This window comes from Aegilops tauschii, chromosome 4, assembly GCF_002575655.3.
Source record: "Aegilops tauschii subsp. strangulata cultivar AL8/78 chromosome 4, Aet v6.0, whole genome shotgun sequence".
Classification (NCBI taxonomy): Eukaryota; Viridiplantae; Streptophyta; class Magnoliopsida; order Poales; family Poaceae; genus Aegilops; species Aegilops tauschii.
In genome coordinates this window covers 47,320,333-47,341,209 of record NC_053038.3, presented here as the reverse complement: position 1 = coordinate 47,341,209, position 20,877 = coordinate 47,320,333, and the positions used below count along the sequence as shown (strand labels likewise).

The 20,877-nt window shown below is 41.2% G+C and overlaps 3 protein-coding genes across 3 annotated transcripts; 1 reads left to right on the top strand and 2 right to left on the bottom strand.

The window, feature by feature from the left end:
- Positions 1-454: 454 nt before the first annotated feature.
- Positions 455-3,888, bottom strand: LOC109746162 (uncharacterized). Its single transcript, XM_020305290.3, has 13 exons — positions 3,512-3,888; positions 3,369-3,430; positions 3,206-3,286; positions 3,035-3,108; positions 2,868-2,950; positions 2,619-2,722; positions 1,855-1,994; positions 1,737-1,784; positions 1,581-1,633; positions 1,311-1,395; positions 1,162-1,228; positions 953-1,063; positions 455-864 (listed from the first exon to the last, which is right to left on the bottom strand). The coding sequence occupies exons 1-13, from the start codon at positions 3,826-3,828 to the stop codon at positions 812-814; spliced, it is 1,278 nt and encodes a 425-aa protein (XP_020160879.1). The 5' UTR covers positions 3,829-3,888; the 3' UTR covers positions 455-811.
- Positions 3,889-4,015: 127 nt separating this feature from the next.
- LOC109746161 (uncharacterized) lies at positions 4,016-7,351 on the top strand. Its single transcript, XM_020305289.4, has 9 exons — positions 4,016-4,229; positions 4,337-4,513; positions 4,620-4,717; positions 5,324-5,414; positions 5,506-5,709; positions 5,801-6,057; positions 6,424-6,514; positions 6,587-6,797; positions 6,879-7,351. The coding sequence occupies exons 1-9, from the start codon at positions 4,110-4,112 to the stop codon at positions 7,088-7,090; spliced, it is 1,461 nt and encodes a 486-aa protein (XP_020160878.1). The 5' UTR covers positions 4,016-4,109; the 3' UTR covers positions 7,091-7,351.
- A 911-nt stretch (positions 7,352-8,262) lies between these two features.
- LOC109746160 (vacuolar protein sorting-associated protein 51 homolog) lies at positions 8,263-20,108 on the bottom strand. The gene is made up of 20 exons (XM_020305288.4): positions 19,772-20,108; positions 18,873-19,012; positions 18,696-18,750; positions 18,518-18,625; positions 17,468-17,566; positions 17,309-17,386; positions 16,603-16,680; positions 15,182-15,256; positions 14,858-14,958; positions 13,598-13,665; positions 12,833-12,906; positions 11,981-12,047; positions 11,694-11,806; positions 11,256-11,522; positions 11,044-11,160; positions 10,348-10,419; positions 10,196-10,246; positions 9,693-9,920; positions 8,801-8,977; positions 8,263-8,555 (listed from the first exon to the last, which is right to left on the bottom strand). Exons 1-20 carry the CDS (start codon positions 19,982-19,984, stop codon positions 8,439-8,441), a joined length of 2,298 nt encoding a protein of 765 aa, XP_020160877.1. The 5' UTR covers positions 19,985-20,108; the 3' UTR covers positions 8,263-8,438.
- Positions 20,109-20,877: the final 769 nt, after the last annotated feature.

Here is a 20,877-nt window from a genome sequence, read left to right as displayed (position 1 = left end):
GCATTATTTTTATTGACTATGGATTGACATAAAGATCTCCAAAATTCAACGACTGACTCTACCTTTAGGGAACTTTCTATCTTACTGTCCAGCTATAAAAATACAATTTTGCTAAATTTTAGTTACCTGATAATTCTGAAAATATTGGTCCCTAGAATTGCACTCGACTAAGCCTGAAATGTGGTCTTTGAAGGGTGCCATTTTAGCAAAATTTTAATGCCATTTTTGTTCTACAAGTTGTGCATGGAGTTGGGGCTGAGAACATGATAGTTAATGTGTTGCATTTATGCTCGAGTTGTGGGTGTTCTGCAAACACAAAGTACAAGTATTGCGGCCATGGAACTTGAAAGAAAACCAAATTCATAATGTATACACAAGATCATAGGTGGGCCATGGGCATATGGGAAGTCAGAGCAAACAACGTTCCCAGCAAAAACTTGCAAATGACAAGACATTGGTAAATAAGACTTTGAATTGAATGGGGACCTAATCAACCAACATACAAGGTGTTTATACACGCAAATCCCATCGGTACATGCCATAATAAAAAAAATCAGCTCATATCCCCCAAAAAACAATTGTACTATCATGGTTCACCAGCTTGTTACCCAGCCCGGCAAAGTTGTGTGCTTGGAACAGGATAAGCCGGCGAATTCTCTGATAACTCATTGGTACAGTGTGCATTTTAGCGGTCTGCGACCAGTTCTTGCTCACCCACAGCTATAGCCCGATCTCATTACACCATGTACTTCCAGCATCTGCTGTCCAAAATGTTCACCTGTCCCTCCACAGCTCAGGGTTTGATGTTGTTTCAAGATTCTTGTGAGCAAGAAAACTTCCAGACAGAGCAGCAGTTCTCATCACCTAAATGTGCAAAATAAATAATAAAGTGTGAGAACCTGCCATTCAAGCAACATTACAAATGCTTGAAGTCTAGAACATTGACACACACCTGCCAAACTCGATTCCTCTTCAAATTCATCTTGCATACCAAACCTTCTGTGCCCAGACGATGTTGTAGCAAGAGGAAGGTATGGATGGAAGGAGAAACCGTTGACAGTATCTAAGATCAAGGAGATAAAGATCACATGGGCTGTACCATAAAAAATTGCATATATGTTATGTTAACTTCTCTATAGACAGAAATTTAGAAACACATACCAGCAGCTGCTTGGAACCCTGTCACCCATTGGCCACCTTGAAGGTCGTAAATATGGACCATGCCGTCCTATCAGAACACAAAAATCATGTTTCAAAGGTTCAATGGTTTGGAATAAGACAAGAATGAACGGAAAACATGAGAAGCAAACCTGCCCACCAGTGGCAAGATGCTTGCCACAGGGCTCAATATCAAACTGTACTCTTTGATTAGTAGTATCACACGATCTGTACAACCTAATGAAGGGATTCCACACACAAAGAATGGGAAGAGTTAGACAAAAGTCAGAAGAATATGATTCCTATAAAATAAGACAGATTAACCTATCAATTCCACTTCCCAAATCCAACAAACTAATTGTACTTATTCTAAGCAATATGTTGAATTTTGGGAGTAATCTAGAATGTGTTTAAATACTTACTTGTAAACAATGTCCACGGTGTTCCGAATATCCCAACATAATATGTATGGATCCTAACAAAAAATCATGGCCAGGTCAGTTGTTTGTATCGTCCCAAGATATATGTGATGAAGAACCTTGAGATCAATTATTGAAAATATGAGGAGTTTTAGTTACCTTCCGCCCTCCAGTATATAAATAATTTCCATCTTTCGAAAAAAGCACCTGAGATTTGCATCACTGTTATTTGCTATCTATACAGCAAAAGCTAAGCAAGTAGTGTTGCTTCACAAACCTGTGTAACACCCCCAAGCTGGCCATGTAGAACATATAATGGCTCCATGTTACCCTCCGCATAAACAGCTGTTGTCTGGCTATACGAGCCAACTGCGAGCATCCCATTTTGAGGAGAGAACGAGATTGAAGATATTATACCTGTTGGAAACAAGGAGGTCAAAAGCATTCACGACTGTTTTAAGTCATGGGAACATGATAATAAAGCATATTCATCAATATTAGTCAAAACTTGAACTGATAAAAACCCGTCAAGAGATATCTACAATAAGCATCTGTGCAGAATCTTTCAGTCTGCATGAAAAATGTATTTATATTTAAACTACTGGTCCTAGTCACAATTTATAGCCTGATTTTTAATAGTGAAAGTCCTTCCGAAGTTCTAACGCAAAGTTCTGTAGAAAAATAATATAAGAGGAAAAACAAGGTCCTGGCACAAAGTTACTTACTTTGGAGTTTGATTAGGCAAAAATAATAATGAAAATGAATACTATCTCAAGATTTCATTCATCAGTATTGTGATAATAAACTGACATTGTTACTCACGGTTTCATCATACGAAAAATCATTGGTAAACTTAACCTGTCATGAAAATTAAAATTTAATTCATGTGATGGAAAGTAATTTCTTTCTTTCCTGGTGAATCCTTAAACAGACAACCAAAGTTGCATGCAGATTAAATCAACATTAGCGCATTTCTCTGTTTCAAACCCCAACTGAAACCATATGCTGTCTTAAATCAACATTAGTGGAACTTTCACTTACCAGTTGGCCCTTCACCCCCTTTAAGCAAAGAGTATTGCTCAAAATCTCTACCAGGCCGATGAACATCAAACACTCTGATTGCTTTGTTGTATCCAGCAAAAAGCCTACATCCACCATATCCATGTTGAATAAAGCAGTAAAAAAGACTGTGCTTCAGTGTGGTTGCAAACTTGCATGGCCATCACAATTTCAGCATTTTTCTATTTGTAACACAAATGCAGATCACACGGTTGAGTCCATTGCACATACTTGGATCCTGTAGAATTAAATGATATCGAAAGTGCAGCCGTTATCTCATCCATGGCGTCGTATGCTCTGTAAGTGCATCGAAGCTGCAGTTACCACAATGAATCATCAGAATGGGCCTTTCGTTATCCATACACCAAACGGAACAAAGCGTAAGCAACCAACTCTACCTCGCTGGTGGTGGCATCCCAGAGGTGTATCGGATGATCACGACTCGTGCTGGCAAATACACAGGTGGCTGGATCTGCAAAACAACATGACACATTTGCATTCACCAGAGCTGTACAGATTGCAATGCAATGCAACCCACCGTGACATGACAAAGGAAGCAATCCACTCACCAGACACGGACATGTAGGGGTACCAGCAGAAGTCGTACACGGGCTCGCCCTCGTTCACCTGGAGGCTTGCGCCATAGGAGTCTGCAGTTAAAATGCAAAACTCAAACACAGGAGAAATAACTAAAAATCGGCAGCCATTCAAGCTGTAAAACAGGCGGCGCACCTTGGCCTCCGACGGCAGCCTCTGCGGTGTGCTCCGCCGCAGCACTGTACGCGTCCTCCGGCCTGGCCGAGAAAGGAACAAGGAGCGTCAGTCGAGGGCATAAGAAGGTACGGGAAGGAAGAAGGAGAGGCGCGCGCGCCTACAGGTAGAACATGCGGAGGGAGTTGTCGTCGGAGCTGGTGAGGAAGGAGGAGCCGTCGGGCGACCACTTGACGCCCTTGAGGAAGTTACCGGCGGAGGAGGAGCAGGGGGAGCGGAACTGGTCGGCGAAGTGGTACCGGCGGCGCGGCGGGAGATCGAAGCGGAGCTCAGGCCACGAGTACGCCGCCGCAGCAGCAGCAGCAGCGTCCTCCTCTGCCGCGGGAGCAGAGCCTCCCTCCCCCTCCGTCCCGTTCTCCGCCGCATCCTCAAGCTCGGCGGCGCCCGGCGCGGCCGCTCGCTCCTCGGCCGCTTCTTCCATGGCTGGAACTCTCTCTCCTCTCCGGCAGAGCGACCAGACTGTTTGGCCGGGCCGGGCCTGGGGTTTCTCGAGGGTTTTGGAGCGGCTCGCGCCCTCGTGGGCCTGGCCCGGTATGAGCCATTGGGCCGTGACGCGTCGGGCACGCTCCGCAACCCCACGTGCACGGCACGCACGCGCCCCTCAAAGCTAAAAAACTCTAACCCACCACTCCCCACCGGTGGTTGCATTGCAGTGGTAGATCCGGCGAGGCCAGAGCAGCAGCAACCCCCACGGCAAGCGCCATGTCCGACGAATCGCCGGCGCCGGCGGCGACGGCCGCGGAGAAGGCCCAGCAAGACGAGCAGGCCGGCGGAGGGTGGGGGGGCTGGGGCCTCTCCGTGTTCTCCGAGATCTCCCGCGGCGTGCGAGCTCCCTCCGGCCCCCTTTCCGCGCGTTTGCACTTTTTTTTTGTTTGTTTGTCGGCGAGACGGTTAGGGTTCTGATGATGTGATGCGGCGCGTCTGCGCAGGCGGTGGAGGTCGCCAAGAGCGCCATCGCCGACATCCAGCAGCCGCCGGAGCAGGAGGCGGAGCCCGAAGAGGGGGGAAAGAAGGAGAATGGGCCGGAGGGGGAGGAGGGGGACGAGCGCCGCAAGGCGGCGCTGGATAAGCTGGAGAACGCCAGCGAGGACTCGCTCCTGGGCCAGGCTAGCACCTCCCTCGCCGCTCCCTCGCTATTTTCGGCAATGCCAGTAAATGTGGTCGATGGATTGGTGAAATGTTGTTTGTGATTTGCGTCTTGGGGTTCTGCAGGGGCTCAAGGTCTTCGATACCTCAGTGGAGAGCATCACGACCGGGACGTGGCAGGCGCTTGGAAGTGCATGGAGGAGTGGCTCGCTGATTGTTCAGAAGTATAGCCCCCTTTTGATCTACATTTTCTCTTTCTGCTTTGATTCCCTGAGTTGCTTAGTGTTCGGTTTTAGTATATTGCATGTGTATACTGAATTGCTGAACCTACAGTGCATGAAACAGTCAAAGCACCTATGATCAAATCCTCCAATAATATAAATAATTAACTGTCGACTCAGAATGCTTGATTATGGTTATAAGTTTCCTGAATTAAAATTTAAAATGAGAGAAATCTGATGCTATTTATTTCCCTTTGTTGGTTCAAGAATTGAGTATATGGATTTCTTGCCCGTTGACAGGTTAATCCTTGTATTCAGCTTATTGTCAATATGAATGACACGCATTAACTAGCTTTCCTATTTTAGCATAGATGGGATTCTAAAAGCAACACTTTCATCAAAACGCTGCTTTATTGTTCTTTAAATGATAATTCTGTTAATGAATCGTTTTGCAGTGTCAATATGTCAGGTCACTTTTATGTTAGTTTAATAATGTTTTGAGTGCCAACAAACCTGCAAAAAGAAAAACTCCTTTGCTTGAAAAAGGAACTCTTCAATTTAGTGTGCTCGTATATATCCTTCTATCTATAATATGGGTTACTTTCTTAGATTGGAAACTTCTGCTTCAAGCCTTGCCGAAACCATTCAGCAAGGAGAACTACCTGCCAAAGCATCTGAAATTGCACCAACCATTTTAGAGGTAAACCCTAGAATTTAGTACTGATATTTTTTCTTCTACTGTTCTACCCATTTGTAAAAATATTTTGATATTAAAACCTCGATTACCACAGACAGGGAAGTCATTTACAGCCAAAGGAATGGAAATGCTTGAGCGTGTTGGGAAAGAGACGATGGAGTTGATCATTGAAGAGACTGGTATGGAAATTGAAAAAGGAGGTACTGGCGAAGGTGACCAGCAAACAGAAGAGGAGCAGTCTGAAGAAGTATCATTCGACAGATGTTTCTACATTTATGGAGGACCTGATCAGTTGGAGGTGTGGCTTCTATTTTCACATTTCCTTCGTGTGCTGGGTTATCAGTCTCTGGCTCTCTACCCTTCTTAATTTGTGGTCTTTTCTATACTAGGAACTGGAAGCACTGTCAAGTCACTATGCGCTGCTATTTAATAGGAAGAAAACAAAACTTGTCGCTGAGCAGAAAACGTATTATGATGGAAAGATCAAAGAAATACAGCAGCTATTTACTCTTAGTACCAAGATTGAGGAAAATGGGCAAGACTCTGACAAAGGGAAGAAGATTGAAGCAGCTGATACTGATGGTGATGCAGAAATGAAGAAGTTATGTGACTCGAGTGTTAGCAAGGCTGCTAAAATGGCTGCGGGGTAGGCATAACTCGTTTACCCTATAAATTCAACATTAGTATGTTAATATTGTTGTCTGGTTTTATCAGGTTATGATGCAATTAGTGGGATATTGTTCATGTATAAAAACCCATGTTAGCATGTGGTTATGAAACTTAAATAGGCAATGAACATGATTGCACATCATCCACTATCCACTGCAGAAACTCACATTCTGAGTGACCTGACAGAGATATGAAACTACTAGGGTTACCCCACATTTTCTGTCCACCAATAAGCTCATTCAGTTTTACTCCTGTAGAGTTTCTTCAAGCATTTGAGCTTCATATTTTGGCACTCATTTCTTTAAACATCTTACATGGTTACACTTACTTATCACCTTTGCAGGTTCGCAACTGGCTTGGGTGGACTTTCTCCGAGTGATATCATCAAACGAACTACAGATAGGCTAGAGACCATTCACTCGGAGGGCGTTCATGTACGTCCACGTTATATAATGTTGTTTCTCCTAAAACTGTAATAATGTCTCTGATACACTCTCGTCCTGCAGAGATTGTCAGAGATGTGCTGCCTTGCAGTTTCTCAGCTTCTGGTGCTTGGGAAATCAGTTATCTCTGCTGCCAACAAATCAAACGACGAAGATGAAAGTGATGTGAAAATCGATTGGCCTGAAGATCTCATCTCGAAGGCAGAAATCATCAGATGGAGGGCGCAATCCATCGCTGTGGATATCGAGAAGGTCGCTACAAGTTTTGCTACAGGTACGTGAAAACAATCTATTTTCCCTCGTGCACTTGAATGTTGGACGCGCAAACTTAATTTTGTTCTTTTTAAATCCATAGGCATCTCAGATGTTGCGGAAGCTTATGCAGCAGCGATACAGAATGCTCTGGCAGACAAGCAGGGCGATGCCCCGCATCAGTCGGTGCAGGAGAAAGCCAAGGACATATCCAGCCATCTGAAATCCGACCAGACGAGTGCCGTCAGCAAGTTACAAGACGCCCTCCAGTACCTCGCATACGTTGTTGTCTGCACCTCGATGCCCAGTGTTTAGCCCTGGAGTGCCTCCTCCCCACTGTTGTTATTGTTAACCTCTTCCTGTACATTTTGTGTGCGCGGGTTGGCAGAGTTAGGGCCTCTAGCTAGTTATGAAAGCTACACTAGTTGTCTTGTGTGTTTGTTCAAGCGTCGTGAAATCAGTAATTGGCTGTGTCTCGTTTGTATTTCTTGGCACATGGCAGATTGTTGCTCTCTACTTTTTCCTGAGAACAATGAGAATTACTGACATATGCAGTTGAGATAGAAGTTTACCTAAGCGCCTTCATTTGGAATTACATATATATACACAATGTTGGTTGTTTCTTATTCATTTATTTTCTCACACATGAGATACTATTGAGAAAGGAGCACATATTATTGCGATTTGTGTGGTCTTGATCTTAACTCATTTACATCGACCTGGAATGATGATTTCTTGAAGTGAGCAGTTTGCAAGGGAAGCAACTATGTGTTATTAAGAGGCCATGATCAAAATAAGTTGAGAAGAAACGGTCAAATCATCTCTTTTTCCAAGATTCTCAAAAAAAAAAAACTTTTTCCAAGACATTCATTGGGTCGCATCGAATGTTGATGCCTTATTTACACTTATACTTCCCCACGTTACTGCATCTCAAAACCAACAATTACTCCAGTTGTATCATCCTCCTGGGTACATATACATATTGTAGGCCAAAATTGTTAAATATACTCCCTCTGTAAAGAAATATATCTTTCAGATCACTATAGTTGGGAAACGCAAATGGTACAAGTCTAAGCAACCAACGGTAACGTACAGTGAAAATCACAATCAAGACATGCAGAATTACAGTCTGAATCCAGATACTAGTTCTTTCCAAAAAGGAGAGGGTTGTCGAGTGGATGGACTTCGGTAATCATAGTAATCAGGCTGCCAATAAAGAAAAACGTATGTCATTAAGCTCCCGCGTGTATTATCTCAACAACATATTGGCATGGGATACAGTTTGTGGTATACTTACCTCATAATTTCTCCACGAGCTGCGCCCTCAAAGTATTGCATCTTTTCTCTGCATTCAACAGCTTCTAAATGTCCACCCAATTAAATGCATAACACGGTTCTTCCGTTCCGGCCCTAGGTTGCTCAAGGTTTACCTCAACTCTGGAGTCGACACTCATGACAATACAATGGCAGAATGGGACACCGAGAGCTCAAGAAGTATACATTTCAGGCATTGTTGATTCAGTTCGAGTGTTTTGACCTCAGATTTACATATTACAGATGGTGGCATGCCACAAGCCCACAACTATATGCACATAGCTTGAATACTGTGTATTAAATTGAGTAAAACTGAGTGCTGCTGAGAGATACAATGTGTTGGTAGCTACTACATATTCGCGCTTTGCTCTTTGATTTTTGCCAGTTTTGCATTTATGAGTTTATCTAATATTGGGGCCTCAAGAGGTATCGGGTCAAGACATCTCTCGTGTGCAGCATTGTTCACCTGCAAAGGAGGGGGAAATAAACAATGTTCACATCTTCCAGAGACAGGTTCACAAGAGAAAACTAAATATGCAACAGTTCCCTTTCACACAAAAGATCCCAACTCTTATTGACATGAGATGTGTGCAAATGCTTGCGCTTAGTGTTTATGTAAAGACCTAGATACAGGCAGGCATAGTATGGGAAAACTCAATAAAACTACTAAATTGGGTTGTATTCAAATTTCAATGTTAGGTAATGTCTAACCTCTTTAAGTAAAAAGCTTATGGCTGCTTCATCATCAATAAACTCCTTGAGGGAGCTCTTCAGAAATTCCATATCCAACTGGATCTGCTGAAATCCACTTCTGTTGAAGGTCTGAAGCCGGACAAATTCTTGCAAACTTTTCAGGCAAAGCTTGAGGACAGTAGAAATTACAGATTCCTGAAATTTATTTGTCACACAAGAAATTACTGTCAGAACGGATATATGGTGTAAATGTAAAGAAAAGAAAATTCTACATGATCACCTAGCAAATCAATCCTAAATTTGAACTATAAAATTACTGCTGCAACAAGCCCAGTAAATTCAATCAGGAAGACGCATGATCTCTTTCAGAAGACACACTCTGACTTGTGCTGCATTTGGACTGCGGTGGCTTTCTAAAAAACAATTATTACATTCTTTTGAAATATTCTTGACGTATTTTTGTGTTCTAAAGTGAAAATGTGTCCATCAATTTATGCCGCGGTGTACTTCGAAGTGTGTAACAATATGAAAGTTGTTTTTATGACGAGTCCAGGAATATGTGCTCATTTTTTCATGTGACCATTCTGGGTAGTCAAAAAGATAACCGCTGGTCCATGGCTACAAACTGACCATGACACTCCTACTGTGACAAGCTCATGTGACTAGAAGGAGCACTCACTAACTTCTGCCCTAACTCTGGTTGACAGTTGCATTATGGATCCCCAATCCAAATACTGAATAGTTTAAAAGATCAATGGTTTCAACTCAATATGTTTATACTAGCAAGGGGAAAGACTTCTAATCAACAAGGGATGGAAAACATCCTAAGGGTATTATGCATTTTGTAAAACAAAAAGGGAAACAGGAAGTTTCAAGAGTTATATAAGAGGAAAGTGAAGCTGATCTCCACCTGTGTGTATTCAAGTTTGGTGAATATTTCCATTTTCTGTTCGAATAATTTTGCTAGATGATTTTCTAGAAATTGACTTCTACTCCGGTTTGTGTTTGATCGGTTCAACATGTCTTCTCGCATCGGATTGCTTCTAGAGGAAGTGGTGCTGCCAGTGCTATCAGAATGCCGATGCCGCCGGATTAAACCAGGTAAGATCTGCTTGACTTCAGATACTACGCCATTGAACTGCAGGGTAAGAAACATTTATTACTGTATTAGTAAGAGAAACCCTTCCAGCATGAGCTCATGTTCTTGAAAACCAGATGGCAGTAATATGCAGTAGTGAGCGTGAAATGTAAGCATCAGTTTTAAGATGAAGTAGAGTCGCATGGTACCTTATTGTTCAATATTACCTCCGTCCCAAATTACTCGTCTTAGACACGGATGTATGATGTATCTAACACTAAGACAAGTAATTCAGGGCGGAGGGAGTATATAATAGGATAAGAAAGTGAACAAACCTCTAGGAGAAGTAGATCAACAAACATGTTAACTTCCCGTGGTTCCTTGTGCTGTTTTGGTCGAATATACAGAACACAAACGTGAGCAAAAAATAGAAATAGCAGAATGATCAATGAACGAAAAAGAGTTCATGTTGGATAGGATAGCTAACCTTTAGCCAGACCGGTGTCGAAAATCGCTTATTAAGAAGTTTGGAAATCTTCTGAGTCTTTATATTTATGTACTGATTGCAGAAAAACAATATTCAGCTACAGCCAGATGATAAGAAAATGTACTTCTAAAGTGAAAACTTGAATTAAAAAAATGTTCCCAACTATCTCTCGGCAAAAGCAACAGTTCCACCACATGTAAACTACTCCCTCCGTTCCATATTAAGTGTCGCTGATTTAGTACAACTTGTAACGGATTGAGTATGTCATTATTACAGAAGATGCTTATTAGTTCAACATTCTAGACCAATAACAATATTGTGACTGACAGCTTTTCACGGTTATTCTAAGTTCCTTTAGCACCTAATTGTCGTGATGCTATTTTTGGACCTAACTTGACATGCTCAACATTCTGCATGCACTTACATTACTCTCAGAGCTGCAAAAAAAGGTCAAAAAGTTCTCCGAAAATTCAGAATAGATTTTTATAATAGTGCATGCTACTATGCCGTAGTGATCCAGAAAAAAAAATAGAAAGCCCTAGTCGACCAAGTCATATAAACCTTCTTTCTTTTCAATATGAACAGTTTCACTGTATGGCACACGGGGAGCATACCACCATACAGAAAAAAATATCAACTAAGAATTCAAATTAACAGAATGAAAGGGGAAGAAAGGTACAGAAAATGTCTGCCTACATGTTGTAAGAATTTCTCCCCAGATGAACGATATAGACGACATATCTCCCCAGGTACAAAAGGTGGTCCATATTCAGAGCTACGTGCTCCCCCTCCAGAGAAAGAATCAGCCAAATCCTAGAAAAATAACAAAGTTCCGAATCATTCAGCACACATTCACCTGTCCAGTTTCTCAAATGTAAGAAAGGCTGTCAGCAAGTGAAGATATATACCTCTGTAACTTTAGGAATCGTTGTCTGTTCTATGAAAACACAAAGCTGCGCAAGCATGAGCACTAACACTGTTGGAACCTTGTCAATTTGCACAAAATCCACAGTACTTGACTCCTGAGAGAAACCCGTGCTTCTCCCAGAAAGCAGATGAAAATGCCCATCAAGTTTCTGAAAGAAATCTTGAAAACCTTCTTGTACCCAATCAATAATCAAATCTTTCAGCTTTACTAGCAACTCTGTATTCCCATCTATAAGATGACGGAATTCCTAAAAGCAACATAGTCAAAATGAGACCATTGAAATATACTACAACTGTATAACGTTTCTCTAACACAAGCATGAGGAATTCAGTACTTGGGCAGAACTATTTTACATTATTCAACATAGTAACAATGGAAATGAATGGTCACATGATTTTTAGGGCTTCCAGATATTTACCTGCAGGAGATCTATGCACCCTTGGGATACTTTAATTTTGCTTTTTTCCATGGCAGTTTGCAGCTGTGACTCTTCTAACTTCTCATTTGATGTTGAATGTGTGACCAGTACATCTGCTCAGCCATGCCCAATAGATGTAAGTTTACTTTCTTGTTTCCAAATATACTTGTACTATTACAAGATAAATAAAAATTAAGTTACTGTCAAATGAAATCCGTAATCGAGAGGTACAATCAGTTCTGTGCAAAAACTGCAAATGAAAGCAAGCTGAGTGGGAGGGGAGCAACCTGATATTTCATTTTGAAGATGAAGAAAGGCAGTTGCTATGTGTTGCTTAATAATGTCTCGAGTAGTCTGACACAGCAAAGAAATTGTTGCTTATTACATATTAAATCAGCATCGAGAAAAATAGACAGCTCTTTAGACATGGATGTCCTGAATAAGCAACTACAGAAGGGGATTGAATAATATTCATTATACCCCTGAATAAGAACATACGAGAGAGGAAAGGAAATTAGCAGATCTTAATAAAAAAAACTTGAGAAATTTAGCTTACCTTACAAAAAGAAATTGGTTCTTTTGTGAATTCACATGGGTTGTCAAGATAAGATATCTCATAGGTTCACCCCTAGCAACGAGTGCTCGAATAGTACTCAACACTACCGACAACAATACAACTGGGAAAGGAAACCAGCGTATACTGGGCAAGCTTCTGTTTCCAGTCCATCATAACTAAATGTGAATAATTAGGGCTATCAATTGTAAGGTGCACTCCTATGCCGTCTTGCCTTCAGAAATGGGACGGAATTAGCTGCTAATATGCTTTGCCTCCACGAACAGTGTCCCTCGTTCCAACACTTTAATCGCTTTGTGGTAAGTGGAAAAGGCAGTATTGTTTCAAGCAATATTCTAAAGTAAGAAACGACCAGAAAGGATCACATAACACTAACGCATGGAGAAAATTATGCATATTTAGCATGTAGTTTCTACTTGATTCTAGGCAAAACAAATCAACTGGGTGACACTATTAAATCTGTTAGTATCGGATTTATAAAAACAGAGAAAAATATATCATTTGTGCCTTAAAAGGTGGAGTAATTTGAAAAATGAATGCGACTGTTACAGGGTGAAGACTAAACCTCCAATGAAAAAGCTGGCAGTGCAGCCTCTGATATAACTTCGTCGATGGCAGTTGCATCCTCCCATAAACCTCCTGCGATCATCGTATCATAGAAGGATTAAGTCAAGAGAAATACAATGGTCTTTCAAAACCCACAGTAAAATCGTATTAAGATACATGGACATTGAAGGTTAAAAAACTTAACATGCATGGCTATTAATGGTAAAAGCACCGCCAACACTCTCAAGAACAACAAAAATATTGACATTAAGGGCTGTGATAACAGATGAAACATAAGAATTTTCTCAAGGTAGGAGTTAAATATCCACTGCTGAACTGAGTTGATACCAATTCAAATTTTAATAGTTAGTTTCTTCAAAACTCAACCAAAGTTCATCGTGAATTTGAAGACCACTGCTTTGCAGTCATTCTCCATTATAAAATAGTACAGCATAACAATCCTTCCATTATAGTAACAGCATGATAGTTCTTCCATTATACATAGTACAGCATAACACGGAAACAAAGTAAAACATTATAAAATGATTGGATAAAACTTACTTAGCAATTAGCATCATCATTCATAGGCAAATCACCATGGTATTTGTGCAAAATGTCCTTTGTAAGTTTGTATCATGACTAATGACTAAAAGACCTAAATGGAACACGACTTATTCATGTCTTGGCAAGAAAAGAAAAAAGAACATGTAGAGCTTTACACTATTATTCTTGATATAATGGAAACACCTTTACTACAGCACTGTATCATAGATAAAGCTCTTACGTAGCATTGCCAGCAGATCTGTTGATGGAATTCTTTCCTTCAGAGCCCCTCTGACTGTTTCATAACGGCTTCATGCAAAATAGCACAAATAGAAATAAGACAAAAGTATATGGGTTGAATTTCTAATAGTATAAATTTAAATAAACAAGAAGCAAAAGCCAAAAGGGGAGCCTAATAGAAAGACTAGTTTCAGTTCATCTGAGACCGCCTCAGATTGAAGCAATTTTTGTGTCCAAGTTCCGCCGCATAAAATATGTATTAGCACACTACAAATCGAACATATGTACAGGTAACATGATGCCCAAGAGACAGGAAAATATTCCACTTGCATTTCCTTGTGTGTTGTAATTGGTAGTATAAGAATATGCACCAGGTTGTCCATGGACTTTACACCAGAGCCCCAGATATGGCCCTTTCACCATTCTGGCACCTCCGACCTCAATATCATGACAGCAGAGGAAGTGAGCCTGGCTCACTTGGTTGGGGGAGAGGATGTACAATCCAACCGCCTGGGTTCAAGTTCTAGTGGACACGAATTTGGGACTGCCAGGACTTCCCTTAAATTTTTCCTTCAAAAAATATTATGCCAGCAGTGCAAAGCAAAGCAATAGTATAACTCTCGGTCACTAGAAGGAAGAACAATTTTCATAGCCCGCTTAAGCTGTTTCGATCATGTCAAGAATGAACGTCAATGAAGAAAGAAAGATTTAAGAAAATAGAGGAATTTGATCATCTCAAGCTATACCTTCAAAGTTCTGTCGGTTGCATGATTTTAGTTTGGTGATGTGCCATAGTACTTTGAGATATCAATTTTTTTTCTGAATGCGTAAGCTTAGAGAATACTTAAGCAAACAAAAATAAAGTTAAGTGACTCGAGTAGAATGATCAAGCCAATTGTTGGATTTGGTAGCAAAGGAAGACATCTTCCAAGAAAAATGAACACAAACTCACTGCAACATTCAGAGAAACAGAGGCTTTGCACATCAATCAGCACACAAAAAAACACACGCTAAAAGTGCATTGGGAACTGGAGATATAATATGTTATGACACACTACTTCAGGTTCAACTGTTCGAAGGCAAATTACTTGTTTTAGCAAACAGGATTTAGTGTACGACTTCATTTTTTTACAATGGTAATTGCCTTGGTCAGTATTCTTGGTTCCATAATGGCAAGTACCATGGACAGGACATAGTCATTCATGATTTAAAAATAGCTAATGGTCCACTTGTAAAATTGCATAAAGTATGTGATGCTTACTTTGTAAACAAAGCATGTGCAAGTTCAATGAGACGACTTTCTGAATCAGGAAATATTATGAGATAAGCACGGAATGTCTTTGAAATATCACCAACTGAAGCCTGTGACAGAACATACAAAATAGCATTATGATAATGTATAGGAGTTGGCAAAAAGGGAAGTAAAGTGCTACAAATAGACTAGATTTGTAGGGTGTTAACTATATTAGATGATTTAATGCATGTCGAAATCACAACATAGGCAACACAAGCTAGGTAGATTACAGAATTTCCACCCAAAATAAAATGCAAGTTGTTTATTTGTTCTAATATTTCTGATATATACCTGCGTGGGCTCAGTCTGCAAATTTAAAAGGCAATCTTCGAGCTTCTCAAGTAGGTTTGACTTAAGGTTGTTGACCTGTTCACAGATACAACATAAAATAGTATGACAAGATTTACAGAGCAAATGGCAACATATGCAAACAGTGTGATAACTATTTATCAGTGCAATATGAGCACAAACTCTGACTTCAATATGCACATCACAATAACACAACTAGTCACGATTATTATTTGCATAAAAAGATCGTGAGGCTGTACCATATTATTTTCAGTAATTCACTGTCAAGCCACATGCCCATATCATACACATAGTTCCAGGACGTTCTATAAACAGTGCTTCAATGTATTTGCAATGCCTCGTTTGAGTGATTGAAAGTGATGGACAGAGAAAATGATAGTTGTTTAACATGACAAGCCAACATTATTTGCATCAGAGAAATGTTTTATGGAATGGCTCAGTCGTCATACTAAATTGGAATGGGTCAATGTTTTATGCCGGCTCGGCGCAGGCAGAGAAGCAGTAGCCGAGGGGGGGGGGGGGGGGGGGGGGCGGCGGCAGCAGCCGGCCGGAGAGAGGAGCAGCAACGGCCGATGCAAGATTGGATTGAGACCGGAAAAAAATCCGATCAGGAGAGGGGACGAGTTGTGGCGCCCGTAGGAGACCTAAACCTAGGCTCTAATACCATGTTATGGATGCAACTTGATTGTATTGCAAGACCGAAAGGGCATATATATATTACACAAGACTTGGGGTACAAGGAAAGTAAACATAGCCTAATAAGACTCCTAGACCTAATACTAATACTCCTTAACACTCTGTCTGCCCAAAAAAAAACACATGCAGAAAATCATGCCCGTGTGAAAACCCGATGGATGGATAACAATCGGGGTATGGATATCCATTGGGTCCTCTCCTCTCAACATGTATACGTGATACCTCAGGAAACAACAAAAACGCTTACCAATTTTAAGATCAGCACTTCCGACAACATCAAATAAGCACAAGTGTACAATGCATCCATTCTCAATCTAAGTTGCACATGAAATGGCATAGCATAACATCAAAGATTCTCACAAAATGACATAGCACAACTTGAAAAGTCGGCGGAGTAAGTTACGAACTTACGATGCTGAATTTTTCTTTGCTTTTTAGATAAAAAATTTACTATGGGGAAAACGATAGTATGGTAGGGATCAGAGAATATTGCCCCACAAGTCAGACTACTGGGACGGATTCGGGGATACCCACATGTATAGAATTATGCCCATGCCCTACTGAAGACTAGTTGGTTCGGGTTCGGGCGCTGCCAATGGGTGCAAAAAATATCCAAACCCTTGCCCAGGTACCCGCAAATATCCATTGCCATCCTTATTGGAACAAAATTGGCATGTAAATAATGAAGAGATAGCAAAAATACATACAGGAAAATTAAGTTGCTTAAGAAGCACCACAGCTTCTGCTCTTGCTTCAATAGGTTCAGAATCTGAATACAACTTTGCCTGCAAATTTACTTAAAATAAGTAAAGAGTAACAGCAGTAAACATGATGATACGATTAGGATAACACAATTATTTAACAAAGCAATAGAAGGAATCACACTATATGCCTTGTAGCAAGGGGAAAACACCCCTCTAGACTGAAACTTACATCATTGCTGTCAAACTAGATGATACCCCATGCATTACCGCGGAATTAAAGATTACTCAATAATGTATAGAATGTAAATCCATTCATTAAATTCAAAGCATGTGGGAAATTTTAGCAAAACAAATAAAAATAAAAATCTCAAGATAAAAGATTATAAAACCCACTGAGACTGCACTAATGCGTGCTACATGGTAGAGAGGCTCTTTCTATGTCTAGATCACACGGATGTTGATAGATCAAGATAGCAGATCCAATGGCTGCATCAACGTTGATGGTGTGCTCATTGCAAGAACACAAAAATATAGCTATTAATGCTTGCTAGTGGGGCTGATGACATGGCAGACATGCATAACTTGCTGATGTGGCATGGCTGCATGTAGAGGAAGAATAGATTGTGGGTTCCAACTACTTAGGAATGGAGGATTAACATTAAGCTCTTCCATACAAATCTCAAATCTGAGCCAAAATGTAGACAATTACCTGAAGCTGTTGTATAACCAAATCCATTGCCTCCTCAGATGCTTTTTTACAGTCTTGAAAGGATGTATCACCATAGGCCTACCATAAAGAAAAATTATATAGATAATGCTAAAAATGTGTCAGGAAAGTTTCTAAGATGGGGAAATAGCTGAACTGAACCTCAAAAATAGGTTTTGCTCCAGTAAAAAATCTGACAGCGTCCGCATATGCTTCTGCCTTGATGCATTTGTTGAGCCGGGTTGGCAGATCGTATATGAACTGCAAACAAAATATTGAAAAATGGCATCATCTTAAGTTTGTTGGCATCTGCATATCTTCAGCACTCAGAACTCACGGGTAGTGCTAATACTCTGAATAGAATATTAAAGAGCTCATGGAGCAAATATGTGAAAGAGCAGTCCTGAACAAGCATCTACTACCTCCATCCTGGTTTATTAGTCCCCTCGTATTTTGGGTCATATTTTGACCACGATTTTAACTGATAAAATATATATATTACATAGCAAAAATAATATCATCAGAAACTATATTCAGATACGAATCCAATGATATAATTTTTACTGACATGCATTAACATTTTGTTAGTTAAATTTATGGTCAAAATTTGGCACAAAACACGAAGGGGGCCAATAAACCAGAACGGAGGTAGTACATAGCATGTCTTCAACTAAGACAAAAACTCATGGTGGTCAAGCACAACATAGTTTCTATGTAATCCAAAGTAACTTGATTTCGGAAAAGCTGTGAATGGTCCATTTTTGATGAAATAAGAAACACAACCACACAGATACACAAGTGATGTAATGATCATAACCCAACTTCCAAATGAAATAAGCTACAACATGCACTCCCCTAAAAAAAACTACAACATGCACAACAACTTATGTGTTATGTTGTACTTGCTTCACACAGAAGTTAAAACTTAGAATAACTATACAGTACCTGGGTTTTATGCCAACTGTCACATTCAATTCTAGACATAGGACAAAATCCACAACATACATAGGTCCACTGGACCACTGTAACATGGGCCAGGTTAGGCTAAATACGGAAAACAATGGAATATCACTAGCTTTAACAAATTGCAATTGCTGGGATCCACATAGCCTAACTTGTATGTATAAATCATAGTTTGTCAAGGACAACAACACAAACGGTTCTGCATATATTAGTTCTCGAGAAGAATAGCAAAAATAGAACAGGATTTACTTGAACTTTCCGGAGGAGATTGCGTGTTCGGTGTAATTTCTCTATGTTTTCTCTTTTGTTGAACAGAGATGTGTTCACTGTGTCACTTCTTGACTGCACTGATGTTATCTGGCAAAAATAAAGGCAGATTGGTTCAACTATGTCCCAAGAAGTACATCAACAACATCATGATGCAAACCTTTGAAAGTAGTTGTTCCATGTTTGTCTCCATACCAGCAATGTTAGTCTTCATCCTGCAGGAGAAACATAGGTACATAAAGAACATTACCGCTATAGTATGTAATAGCACTAGTATCTCAAACTCACTAATAGAAGGAACAGCAGAGAGCTAATGCAGTGAAGGAAATACCATCACCTTTTTATAGTGTCAGTTGCACTTATAAATTTGTTATAATTCTCATATACTAGCATCTGTAAGTCTGTGTCCAGGTTCTTGATCTCGGCAGCCATCTTCACATGCCTCTGTAGAAGGGCTTCCAGATTTGATTGTTGCACCTACAGAACACAAGGAAGTCAGAGTTCTCATCTGAAATTCAGAACTGCCAAACTAAACTCTAGTTCCATGTGTCCTACTGCGCTGTTTTAATAATCAATAACCACTAGCCATAACAGACAAAGTTTGTCTCGCAAAAGACACTCAAAACCATTTCGCGTTTCATATAAAACTATTCACATCAAGCCAACACTGCAAGGAAATAGTGTAGATAACTCGAGCAGTTCAACTGAACATTGCAAGTTATGCGGTACTGATACGGAAATGGGATACTGTTCACCAGTTCAAATACAGTTCATGGTAGCTCGTACAGGAATTCCACTGATCAGAATGGCGGTCAATCTAAGCTACAGGACAGAAAATGCTGGCAGAAAAATGATAGTAGTTGTGCTGAACACCATCACATGTACCTAGATACCATACTCCAGATTAAGCTTCTACATAAATTCAACTGAGGTTTTACAATGAAAGGGAGACACATTTTACATCCACATGCATCATTCAACAAAATAATTATGAAAACAGAACTCTGTTTAAGGACCCCATATTTTAAATTAATAGCTAGACGAGCAAAATGTGTTGCTGCAATGTGCATCAATCAGGTGAATTGTAACCAGAGACTACCAATTAGCAGTTACTACAGGTAATCATATTAGTTGCTAGTCTATCCAAAGCATGCCCAGCCATAAGATCCGACCGAGACACGGGGAGCTGGATCTGGGAGACCACGTATAGAGGGAGCAGGGAGCAAGTGGGCGAACCAGGACGTCCATGTAGACATCGGGGTTGAAGGAGGTGGAGTTGATGGACTCGAGCGGCGACGCGGTGGCGGCGGTGGGGGAGGGCCGCGCCGGGGACGCGGCGGCCGCACCGGCGGCCGCGGGGTCGGTGTTGTAGAAACTGGCCAGGAGATCGCGCGTGCGCCGGGCCTTCTCGTCCATTGCCGTCGGCGCGTCGCCGACGGTGGTCGCCATTTCGCGCCGAGGTTGGAGAGGAGCTTGGACGCCAGGGAGATCGGAGGTTGTAGGAGTGGATCGGAGAGGGGAAAGACGAGGGGTTCTTTTGGGAAGTTTTGCTCGTCTGGAATTTTACGGCCCTGGCCCTGCAGGGGACGGAATTCTAATCTAAGAGCTGAACAAAAGAAGCCATTAGGGTCTGAATTGCAAAGAGTAAAATGGGTCACTAAACTTGCCGGGAAAGCTCACTTTGGTCACCATATTCATGAAAACGGACACTATTTTTTTGCAAGAATACTTCCAATCTATTCATCTCCGATCATGGCAGTACAATGAATACCAGAAAAAATAAAAATTACATCCAGATCCGTAGACCGCCTAGCGACGACTACGAGCACTGAAGCGAGCCGAAGGCGCGCAGCCGTCATTGCCCCTCCCTCGCCGGAGTCGGACAAAACTTGTTGTGGTAGACAGTCGGAAAATCGTTGTGTTAAGGCCCCATAGGACCAGCGCACCGGAATAACAACCGCCGCCGTTGAGGAGTAGCGTAGATCGGAAGGACCCAAACTGAAAACACACGAACGTAGACGAACTAGACTAGATCCGAACAAATCCACCAAAGACAGATCCGCCGGAGACACACCTCCACATGTACGTCCATCGACGATACTGGACGCACCACCAAGACGGGGATTAGGCGGGGAGAACCTTATTTCCATCTTCAGGGAGTCGCCGCCGCCTTGCATCTCTGAGCAGAACACAAACTCTAACAAAACTCGAAGAAACATCAAAAAGCGGAGCCCTCCCACCGGCAAGGGCCACCGCGCCTCCATGGCCCTAAGACCACAGAAGACGAGGCGGTAAATACAACAAGATATGATTGTATGGTCATTGTTCACTGTATATTCCTC